The sequence below is a fragment of the Pan paniscus genome, chromosome 19 (genome assembly GCF_029289425.2).
Source record: "Pan paniscus chromosome 19, NHGRI_mPanPan1-v2.0_pri, whole genome shotgun sequence".
NCBI lineage: Eukaryota > Metazoa > Chordata > Mammalia > Primates > Hominidae > Pan > Pan paniscus.
Window position 1 is genome coordinate 33878273 of NC_073268.2, and position 12505 is coordinate 33890777.

Here is a 12505-nt window from a genome sequence, read left to right on the forward strand (position 1 = left end):
TGAGCTCAAGCAACCCCCTCTCCTTGGCCTCCCAAAGTGCTGGGATTACAGGCATGAGCCCAAAGGTTTTGTTATTCTTTTCCTGCCCCCAGCTTTTGATTTTAAACATTTTCTTTTTTTCCTTTAAGGCTTAGGATGGCTAGGAAGCATTTTCAAATGGTATAACGAACACCTGTATAACTTTCATCTGGAATCAACAGTAGCTAATACTTTGCCACATTTCCTTTCCATGTGTGTATGTCTATACATTTTCTGGACAAACCATTTGAGAGTCAGTTGCAGACATAATGACCCTTCACCAGTAAAGACTTCAGTGTGCAGCCCCTAAGAACCAAGGCATTCTCCTCCATAACCAGAAGACTCTCATCACCCAATGGAACTTAATATTATCATTGCCTACTATGCATTCCATATACACATTTTCACAATTGTCCCAATCATAACATGGCTTAAAAAATTCAGAATCCAATCAAACATCAGACATTGCATTTTGTGTTCATGATTTTTTTTTTTTTTTGTAGAAAGACCTTTAATACTTCTGTTTACAAAATTCGGGCATACATTTCAGTTTGCCCTGAACCGTGCCTCCCAATGCTGTGTGCTCATCTCTGCCAGGGTGTCTGTGCCCTTCATGTACTGCTGACCACAAGGGTGCAGAGCAGAGCCTGGGGTCCAGAGGCTTCGCTGGGCCTCAGGGGGAAGGGAATGTGAATGTGGCCCAGCCCAGAGGACCCTCCATTTCGTCGATTTTGGATTGGGCGACAGAGGAAGCAGATGTCGGGGCTGCAGACATGCTGGCCTGGACAGGGGTCTGGGGACCCCGGGGCTGCCTGCCGTGGTCTAGAGGAGATGGCTGGGGCCACTTCCCACAGGGTGGGGTGGCAGCGGCTCGGCAAGGGGAGGCCTGGCTACCAGGAGCTTGAACATTGGCTCACTGGAGCCTTTGTGCTTGGCCCTTAGCAGCACGGCTGGGGCTGTGGTCCCGTGCGAGGTGTGCTGGGGGGGTGTGTAGGTGGCTGGGGGTGGCAGCTTGTGCCAGAGTGACACAGGCTTCCGTGGGCCTGGCTGGGGGCAGTTAAAAAGCTGAAAAGGTACTTGGTGTGTGAGGGTAAGGCTTGGGAGGCAGGGCCCTAGAGGAGGCCATGTTCTCTGTCCTGGTTGAGGGGAGCGGTACGGGGGGAAGGTGGGGCAGATCCCAGCTGGCCTCTGTCTCCTGGCTGCAAGCTGACAGCAGGCCAGGGAAACAGTGAGGCCCTCTGCCCTGGCCTTGGGGAGGAGTGCATGTGTGAGGCTGGGGTACTGTGGCCCTGGAGTGGGGCTAGGGTTCATCGCCAGGAGCAGGCTTGTGGGGGGATTTAAAACCAGGGTCCTGTCTCTGAGCCACCCCACAGGGACACTCGATCCAAGCCTGTTAAGGCCGTGGAACTCGAGGGTAGGCTGTGGGCTGGGCCCCCGTGGGGTCAGGACGGAGGTGGGGGCTGCCCTGGAGGAACATTAGTGTTTCTGAGAGCACCTTAGTGTTGCCCCGTCTGGGCCAGCTGGGTGAGGAGTTGGGGAGCAGGGAGGAGGCCGGCGCCATGGAGTGAGGAAGGGAGCCGTCACCGTTGGGGGTCAGCGCTAGTGTAAACAAGCGTCCCCACCCACCCAGATAAGCCTCCCACCCAAGTGTGGCTCCCTGCTGAGGGAGTACCTCAAGGACCCGGGCCTGGGTGGCGCCGGCAGGCTTGGACACCGCCTTGGCAGCAGGAGCCCATGGAAGGCAGGAGACCTGGCAGGGGGTGCCACCCAGTGTGGATGGAGGGGCGGGGCGGGGGCACCAGTGAGTCACTGGGCAGAGGCATGAGCACGTCCATGTAGCTGAGCAGGAAGAAGCCCAACTGGCTGTCCAGCATGCCCTGGTACCAGTTCTCGTTGATCTGGTTGATCAGCGTGAAGACGTCGCCCTCATGGAAGCCCAGCTCCCCATGGTTCTCAGGCTGGAAGTCATACAGCACCTTGCAGCTTGGCTGGTCTAGGGGCGGCATGCTCCTGCTAGGAGTCCGGATGGACTTGTCGGAAGATCGGAAAGAGGATGAAGCTGCAATCTTGGGGACTGTGGTGCAGGGGAAGCCCCCGTTGGACTGCTCAGGCTCTCCGAGGTCAAAGGGCTCCCAGAACTTGGGCTTATACTCCCGCTTGGGGCGTGAGGAAGCTTCCCGCATCCTGCGCTTGAGCTTCTCTGCCAGCTCGTCCAGGATCTGCATGGCCTGCCAGTGGTAGTTCAGCTGCGCCTCCGCCAGGGCCCGGAGTTGACTCACCTGCTCAATGTCGGTCTCCAGGAGGTTGTGCATGCTGGTTTCTGCTACCTCCTTGGAGTCCTCAAACTTCTCCAGTGCCTGGTGCAGCTCCTCATCGGGGATCTTGCCCTGCCGCTTCTCTTAGTCAAAGTCCAGGCGGCGGCCCTCCAGCTTCTGCAGGTGGTGCTGGATCCCCTTCAGGTCTTTCTCACACAGGTTCTGGAGGAGGTCAATGAACTTCTGCTTGACCTCCATGTCCAGGGAGTCCTTCACCTCTGCCAGGTGCTTCATGGACTCGCCGGCATCCAGCAGTGCGTCGCTGAAGTTGGACTCGTTGCCCAGCTCCTTCTGGTGGCGGATCAGGCACTCGCTCAGGAGCCCCTCCGACTGCGGGTAGCCGGGGTTCTTCACCTGGCCCTGGATCTTGCACACCGTGTTGAGCATGGTCAGCTTAGCCTGCGAGGCTGGGTTGGGCTGCAGGTACTTGATGGTCCTTGCCAGCATTTCCGTCACCGCCTTGCTGATGACATCTCCATCTCTTTGAAGTCATCGTCCAGCTTGGTCCCCTCAGCCCCTCCGACCTTCTCACTGACCAGCTGGCTCGCCTTGTAGAACTGCTTCTTCAGCCCTGCAACCGACAGACTGCCTCCCGCCGCCGAACCTCCCGCCCGGACCGCGCCAGCAACAGGCTCCCAGGTGCGTGACCCTCTGCACGCCTCAGGGGCCCCACCACGTGCTTGCCAGCTCTGCGCCTGCCCCGGGGCCACCTCGAGTTCATGATTCTTTAGTCTCCTTCAATCTAGATCTGTTCGCAGGATTGTTTTAAAGTATACTGACAAAACTTTGAGACTGTAAGTGACCTGAGATATACATTATCCTTACTTGAGAATAGTAATTTTTCAATACGCTTTAAGGATTACACATGAGCCAAGACAAATGAGCTGGCCTACTTACTTTGTAGATAAATGTGTAAACTCCTCAAGACTTCCAATAATGAACTCCAATAAGGAAATTAGTTCAATGTCTTTATGGCCTTGGTGACAAATGGTTACAGAAAATCAGAGCATTTTTTTCCTATCCACTAATGGTTAAGAAGAAAGCAGACAGATCCTCACTATCTTAGAGAACTAAGTGAGAAAGTTGGTCGATGAAGAGGACTTCATCCAGAGAGGAAGGGATGTAGCTTACAGGGAAGATGCTGCAGGAGGCTGAGGAAAGTGAGGCTAGAGCAGTAAAACACATCTGACAGCCCGGTGAAGATAAGAAAGTGACCTGACAAAAATGAACGGAGCAGAGTGCCAAATGAAGGGCCCTTTCCATGCTAATCTTGCATAGTGCCCTCAACCAGCCTTAGCATAACTGAGTTTCTATTTAGCTTGCCATATTGTGGGGGGTGGTGGTGGCACAATTTAAGTTGCAGTAAGTTGTGTAACAAACTCACAATAGGGCCCTGCAGAAATATATATATATATATACACATATATATAATATATAGAAATATATAAAAAATATATAGAAATATATAGAGAATATATATAGAAATATATAAATACATATATAAATATATACTATATATATATATATTTTTAGGCAGGGTCTTGCTCTGTCACCCAGGCTGGAGTGCAGTGGTGTCATCTTGGCTCACTGCAACCTCTACCTCCTGGGTTCAAGCGATACCCCCGCCTCAGCCTCCCTAGTAGCGGGGACTACAGGAGTGTGCCATCACACCTGGTGAAGATATATATAGATATAGACAGATATATATCTATACCTATATCTACAAAGAAGGCCAGGCATGATGCCTCATGCCTATAATTGCAGCACTCTGGGAGAACGAGGCCAGAGGATCACTTGAGGCCAGGAGTTCGAAACCAGCCTGGACAACACAGTGAGACCTCATTTCTCCAAAAAATAAAAATAAAATTGCAAAAAAACAAAAAAACAATAAACCTCACACCATATATGCAAATTAACTCAAAATGGATCATAGATCTAAATGTAACTACACAATTTCTGGGAGAAGACATAGAGAGTAAATCTTTTCCACTTTGGATTAAACAACAGGTTCTTAAAGATTTCTTAGGTAAGAAACAAAAAAGCACAAGCCATATAAGAAAAAATTGCTAACTTAAAGCTGATCAAAATTAAAAACTTCTGCTCTTCACAAAACTTTACTTATTTATTTTCTTTCTTTATTTATTTTTTTGAGACAGAGTCTCACTCTGTTGCCCAGGCTGGAGTGCAGTGGTGCAATCTTGGCTCATTGCAACCTCCACCTCCCAGGTTCAAGCACTTCTTGTGCCTCAGCCTCCTGAGTAGCCGGGATTACAGGCATGGGCCACCACAACTGGCTAATTTGTGTATTTTTAGTGGAGATTGGGGTTTTGCCACGTTGGCCAGGATGGTCTCGAACTCCTGACTTCAAGTGATCCACCTGCCTCGGCCTCCCAAAGTGCTATGATTACAGGTGTGAGCCACTATGCCCAGCCAGAGAACACTTTTAACAGAATGAAAAGACAAACCACAACCTGAGAGAAGATATTTACCAAACACATATCTATAAGGCCTTGTTTTTTGTTTTTATTTATTTACTTATTTAATTTTTGAGATAGTATCTCACTCTGTGACCCAGGCTGGAGTGCAGTGGCGATCACAGCTCACTGCAGCCTCGACCTCCCAGGCTCAAGCAATCCTCCCACCTCAGCTGCCCGTGTAGCTGGGACCACAGGTGAGCACCACTGCACCTGCCTAATTTTTATGTTTTTGGTAGAGACAAGGTTTCACCATATTGCCCAGGTGGTCTAAAACTCCTGGCCTCAAGCAATCCTCCTGCCTCAGCCTCCCAATGTGCTGGGATTATAGGCATGAGCCACTGTACCTGGTCCCTGAAAAGACTTGTATCTAGAATCTATAAAGCACTCTTTTTTTTTTTGTTTGAGATGGAGTCTCACTGTGTCGCCCAGGCTGGAGTGCAGTGGCATGATCTCTGCTCACTGCAAGCTCCACCCCCTGGGATAACGCCATTCTCCTGCCTCAGCCTCCCGAGTAGCTGGGACTAAAGGTGCCCGCCACTATGCCCGGCTAATTGTGTGTGTGTTTGTGTGTGTGTGTGTGTGTATTTAGTAGAGACTGGGTTTCACTGTGTTAGCCAGGATGGTCTTGATCTCCTGACCTTGTGATCCACCCGCCTTGGCCTCCCAAAGTACTGGGATTACCGGCGTGAGCCACCATGCCTGGCCTAAAGCACTCTTAAAACTCAATAATAATGAATCTCCAATGGGATAACAGGGAAAAAAAGCCTCAATAAAAATATTAATATCCAATTAAAATATGGGAACAGATTTGAACAGTATAGTAAAGAAGATATTTGCACATGAACATTCAACATCACTAGCTATTAAAGAAATGCAAATTAAAACCACAATGAGATTCCACTACACATCTAGCAGTAGAAAGGTGAACATTTCTTTAAAAACTCAAATATAAGAATCTGCTGGGCTGGGCCATGCATGGTGGCTCACGCCTGTAATCCCAGCACTTTGGGAGGCCAAGGCAGGTGAATCAAATGAGGCCAGGAGTTTGAGACCAGCCTGGCCGACAAGATGAAACCCCATCTCTACTAAAAATATAAAAATTAGCTGGGCATGGTGGTACGTGGCTATAATCCCAGTTACTCAGGAGGCTGAGGGAGGAGAATCACTTGAACCTGGGAGGCCGAGTTTGCAGTGAGCTGAGATCTTGCTGCTGCACTCCAGCAATGAGTCTGTCTCAAAAAAATATCTGCTGGGCTGGACATGGTGGCTCACGCCTGTAACCACAGCACTTTGGGAGGCCAGGGGGTGTGGATCCATTGAGGTCAGGAGTTCAAGACCAGCCTGGCCAACATGGTGAAACCCTATCTCTACTAAAAATATAAAAATTAGCTGGGTGTGGTGGCGGGTGCCTACAGCTACTTGGGAGGCTGAGGCAGGAGAACTGTTTGAACTCAGGAGGTAGAGGTTGCAGTGAGCCGATATGGCACCACTGCACTCTAGCCTGGGGATAGAGCAAGACTGTGTTGCAAAAAAAAAAAAAAAAAAAAAAGCTGAAGATGTGGAACAACTGTGACTCTCATACAACGCTGGTGGAAATGTAAAATGGCACAGCCACTTTAGGAAACAGTTCAGCAGTTTCTTAAAAAGTTAAATATACACTAAGCATGTGAACAATCCAACTCCTAGGTATTTACCCAAAGAAATGAAAACATTGGTTCACACAAAGACCTGTATATGAGTGTTTTTAGGAGTTTTATTCATAATTGCAAAAAATTGGAAGCTACCCAAATGTCTATACATTGATGAATGGATAAACAAATTGATACATCCACACAACTGGAATACTACTGAGCAATAAAAAGGAGTGAAGAGTTGTCCCTCGGTGTCTGCAGGGGATTGGCTCCAGGACCCCCTGCAGATACCAAAGTCCACAGATGCTGAAATATTTTATATGGAATGACATAATACTTGATATAATAAATGACATAAGCCTCGGGTATACTTTAAATACCTAGTACAGTGTAAATGGTATGTAAATAATTGTACCGTGTTTTAAATTTTCTACTGTTTTATTGTTGTATTATTTTATATATTTTATTTTTTCCAAATATTCTCCATCCATGGTTACTTGAATCCATGGATGAGGAACATGTAGATATGGAGGGCCAGCTGTACTGATAGGGGCAACAACATGGATGGTAGCATAATCTCAAAAAAAATTATGCTGAGTGAGGCCGGGCGAGGTGGCTCACACCTAGCACTTTGGGAGGCCGAAGCAGGCAGATCACTTGAGGTCAGGAGTTCGAAACCAGTCTGGCCAGCATGGTGAAACTTCATCTCTACTAAAAATATGAAAATTTTCTGGTCATGGTGGCACACACCTGTAATCCCAGCTACTTGGGAGGCTGAGGCAGGAGAACCACTTGAACCTGGGAGGCGGAGGTTGTAGTGAGCTGAGGTCATGCCTCTGCACTGCAGCCTGAGTGACAGTGAGACTCCGTCTCAAAAAAAATAAAAAACAATACTAAGTGTAAGAAGTCAAACACAAGAGGCTACATGCTACATGATTTCATTTATAAGACATTCCGAAAAAGACAAAACTATAGGAACAGAAATCAGATTAGTAGCTAACAGGGGCTGATGGTGGGAGGAAGGGATTGCCTACAAAGGGAAATGAGGGGCCTTTCTGAGGTGACAGAAATGCTTTATATTGGGAATGTGGTGGTGGTTATGTAACTACACATTTGTCAAAACTCATCAAACTATACACTTATAAAGGGTGAATGTTATATGAAAATTAAATCTCAATAAACCTGACTTAAGAAAATAATAAAACAAACCTAAAAAACCAACTAAGCAAAAATAAATCTAAGAAAAAATAACTTACAGTTTTTCCAGTTCAACAGTTATCGTGAGAATGTTCTTAAGTGTTGTAAGTGTGATGTGTGTTGTTCCCATGTCTCTGAAGAAGAAAGCCGAAACATTCAAGATATGAACCCATTACAAAATTCTGTACTTCAAAAGATAATTCAAGGACATGTGATTACTTCTATTTTGGCTTCTCTATAAAACAAGCCACTTCAATAGTTTATTTGCCGTAAAATTCCAGAGAGATCTTATTAAAGAAATTTAAGTTGATCTACATCATCAAATTAATGATATTTAAGAGAACTTACACATTTTTTTTTACCATTATCTTACTTCTCATTTCATATTGCATTCAACCATCTTGATTTACTCTTTTCTTCCTTTTTAGAATAATGAACACCTATTTCTCTTTGCTTTCTTGGTTAAGTAATATTCCTCCATGTGTCTACATGTTCCAAATCTATACGGCTTCTTCAACACTAATCTCTTCCCCCGCTGGCTGTCTTGACCATTATACATCCTTTCTTAATCCTTTTATTTGCCAATAACTTTTTTCAATAACTCAGTTAAAATTTAAATTATGACTTTTTAGCCTAAATGTAAAATACTTTATCTTTGATGACAAATTTAAAAAGCACAAATCATCTCATGACTCATGAGAGTACTATAGTACTTACAGATATTTTAATGCCGGCAGTTCAAAGAGATATGGATCTTCGACAGTAGTCAGAGGATTGCGATTGAGAATTCTGAAAAATGCAATGAAATTAAAATTACCTGCATTTTCAATGTGTGAAACTGCATAAAAAGTCTATATTCATTTTTTGGTATGGAACTTTTAGGTAAAAAAAAAAAATTTCTGCTTTTACATAATAAATCACCATTAGACTCCATGAAGCACTATTCCTTTGGGAACTACCTAGGTCTCTAGAAGATAAAGTAGAGGAGAGAAAGCAGGGAAGAAATAGAAAAAAAAAAAAAAACACACAAGAAGTGGATAGGAAAGAAAAAATATGCCACAGAACTTTTCAGGTCAAAAACCCTAGAAATGACGATGTTGGTAGGAAGCCCTGACTCTGTAGGAAACACTATTTCTAGTGTCCTCCATAATTCAAGTTGTTCATCCATAATTCAAGTTGGTTTTTTTTTTTTTTGGAGATGGAGTCTTGCTCTGTCACCCAGGCTGGACAGCAATGGCTCCATCTTGGCTCACTGCAACCTCCACCTCCTGGATTCAAGCAATTCTCCTGCCTCAGCCTCCTGAGTAGCTGGGATTACAGTTGCCCTCCACCATGCCCAGCTAATTTTTGTATTTTTAGTAGAGACGGAGTTTCATCATGTTGGACAGGCTGGTCTCCAACTCCTAACCTCAGGTGATCCACCCCCCTCGGCCTACCAAAGTGTTAGGATTACAGGCCTGAGACACTGCACCTGACTGCTTGCCTTTTATCTTTATAAAGTTTTTTAAATTTATGGTTTAATTTGCACAGTTAAGGAAAAAAAATAGGACCAATTCTTTTGCTTTATACCCAAAGAAAAAGGGATAAATCTAAGAGGAGGAACTGGTCAAAACCATACTCCCATCACACACTCCCACTTGTCTTCCTGTATGACATCACAGCCTTCGTTACACTGCATGTAACCACCTGTCTACTTGTCAGTCTCCCAGGCTATCAGCTCCTTGAGGGCAGAGACCACATCTTATTGTCATTGTCATCCCTGTGCCTGGTATGATGTCTGAAATTTACTAGGGATTTAATAAATGTTTATTGAATAAACAAATGACATTTTGTTTATCTGTCAATAAAATGAATAAATTCATTTTGATGTGAATTTTTATTCCAAAATGCTGGAATCTATTTTCTTTTTAATTCTTTAAAGTGAACAAGAAAAAGAAAAGAAACAGGAAGAAATAAAAGAAAATCACGCTTTAGGTTAACCCAAGAATCATCACTGTACTTTTGCAGAAATTATAAAAATAATAATTCTTACAGTGAGTATCTATTAGGCTGCTACGTATTTGTGATCAGCATTTCACATTTCATCCTCATAATAACCTTATGTGGTAGATATTATTATTGCCCTATTTTATAAATGAGGAAACTGAGGCACAGAGAGTTTACATAACTTGTCCTAGGTCACCAAGCTATGAAGAAGCAAAGCTGTAATCTGAACTCACGTGCTTACTCTGTATGAAGAAAAAAGGTTTACTTTAACCTTATGGTTTTACAATTTTTTCTTTTCTTTCTTTCTTTCTTTTTCTTTCTTCATTTCCCTCCCTCCCTCCTTCTTTCCCTTCCCTCCCTTCCCTCCCTCCCCTCCCTCCCTTCCTCCCTTCCTTCCTTCCTTCTTTTGAGTTAAAGTTTCCATTTATTGGCTGGGCCTGGTGGCTTAGGCCTATAATCCCAGCACTTTGGGAAGCCAGGCGGGTGGATCATCTGAGGTCAGGAGTCCCAGACCAGCCTGACCAACGTAGTAAAACCCCATCTCTGTTGGAGCCTTGCTCTGTCGCCCAGGCTTGAGTGCAATGGCATGACCTTGGCTCACTGCAACCTCCGCCTCCTGGGTTCAAGTGATTCTCCTGCCTCAGCCTCCTGAGTAGCTAGGATTACATGTGCCCACCACCACACCCAGCTAATTTTGGTATTTTTAGTACAGACGGGGTTTCACCATGTTGGTCAGGCTTGTCTCGAACTCCTGACTTCAGGTGATCCACCCACCTCAGCCTTCAGAAGTGCTGGAATTACAGGCATGAGCCACCGCTCCCGGCCACCAGATTCTGATGTGGGACTCCCACTGTTATAAAGTGCTTAGTAAAGGTGGTGAGTTTAAGACATTTGTACTGATGCTACCCAAACCTCTTGGTGGAGGGACCTAATGAGCCTGTTCTCTGGTGTGAGGGCAAAAGAAAAACAGACCCTCAGTGTCTCTTCCCTAAGTTGAGCATCAGCAAATTAATGAAGACAGAGGAGCATCTGCAGAAACTGCTGCTCTAATCCAGACACATCCTGAACACATCCCTCTACCTCAAAATGAACTGTGTGAAACTAGATTTCTGAACCACAAGAAAGGTGGAAAGTATTTTCTAAAGTCAGATGTAGAGGAGAATCTTCACCTTGAGTCTAAAGTCCCCTTCAGGCCATTGAATATACCCACTCTGATTTGCTGGGTATGTTATACAGAGAAATCATAGAATTTTTGCACTTATGGTAGAAGAGTAGTCAGGAAAGTATATGGAATTAAAATAGAGCGACGTATTTTCTTTACAAAATTTTTTTTTGCACAATAGCTTAACATAAACACCATTTTGGCCAGGCTTGGCGGCTCACGCCTGTAACCCCAGCACTTTGGGAGGCTAAGGTGGGCAGATCACCTGAGGTCACAGGAGTTCGAGACCAGCCTGGAGGGGAGGTTGGAGTGCAGTGGCACAATGTCGGCTCACTGCAACGTCCACCTCCGGAGTTCAAGCCATTCTCGACCCTCAGCCTCCCGATAGCTGGGATCACAGGCGCCTGCCACCACGACCTGCTAATTTTTGTATCGTTAGTAGAGATGGGGTTTCGCCATGTTGGCCAGGCTGGTCTCAAACTCCTGACCTCAAGTGATCCTCCCAAGGTGCTGGGATTATAGGCATGAGCCACTACGCCCAGCCCTACACTTTGGATTTAACTTTGATTCCTGCTCATATGCAGAGTTTCAAACTGCTTAAATGTCTGCAACATTTAGCTGCAAGGAAGAAAGCTTAACACAAAGTCCTCCAGGGAGCAAAAAACTGCATCACTACGCCCAGCTAATTTTTTTGTATTTTCAGTAGGGATGGGGATTCACTATGTTGGCCAAGCTGGTGTTGAACTCCTGACCTCAGGTGATCCGCCCCCCTCAGCTCCTAAAGTTCTGGGATTACAGGCCTGAGCCACCCGCCCAGCAACAAGGCTAATTTGAGGGTCACTTGTTTGATGGCTTTTCTTGCCCATGCCATAGGTCAGAACTAGGATAAGCAGAGCAGGTCATATATAAGCTGTGTAAGTCTCTTGGCCACTTTGTACCTTAGTTTCCCCATTTGAGAAAAATGAATGGATCTTAAGACACACTTTTCAGAGTTCATAATGGGCTTATACCCAGCTAACCAATAATTGTATGAGTTTTTATACAAAATAGTTGTTTACACATATTCATCTTCTATTTCACTTACAAGTTGTGTAAAAACTGCATTCCGTGCCAGGCCTGAAATGTTCCAAGGCTCAGTTTTGTAATTAAATTGCAGCCCAGATTTCTACAAAAAAAGACATAAGCCAAAGGAAAAAAAATTATTTCAGAACATTTATCATTTGCTGTGAGTCTAATTTACATAGGATGGAACATCACCTCAATCCTTTCTCTGTGCACTAAGGCAATCTCACTGTGGAAGATACTGGCTTATGGTTTATACTTTAACATTGCACATGTGGTGCATTAGCTACAAAACAGTGAACGCTCAGTAAATACCTGTGTTAAGTGATCTTCATTTCTCTAGAACAGGATTTCACAACTTCAGTACCATCGACATTTTGGACTATATAACTCTTTGCCGTGGGGGTTTGTCTTATACTTTGCAGGATGTTTAGCAGCATCTCTGGCCTCTGCCCACCAGATGCCAGGAGCACAACCACAGTTTTGTCAAGCAAAAGTGTCTCTGGACATTACCAAATGTCACCTGAGTACAAAATCACACCAGTTGAGAACCACTGCTCTCTGATGATTCACTATGATCTGTGTAATAATTCTCACACTAATCTTTGCTAGAGACAAAAAGGACTTGCTATAGAATTTTAGTACCTTTCTACTGGT

The 12505-nt window shown here is 45.1% G+C and overlaps 1 protein-coding gene and 1 pseudogene across 1 annotated transcript in view; both read right to left on the reverse strand.

Annotated features, from left to right (window-relative positions):
• LOC117974342 (leucine-rich repeat-containing protein 37B-like) overlaps nt 1-12505 on the reverse strand; it is a 32347-nt gene that overhangs the window by 10164 nt on the left and 9678 nt on the right. The window contains 3 exon segments of the mRNA XM_034942132.4: nt 7698-7772; nt 8356-8427; nt 11871-11951. Of these exon segments, the coding sequence (XP_034798023.3) occupies nt 7698-7772; nt 8356-8427; nt 11871-11951 (228 nt within the window).
• On the reverse strand, nt 1565-7003 carry LOC103785133 (endophilin-A2-like; annotated as a pseudogene).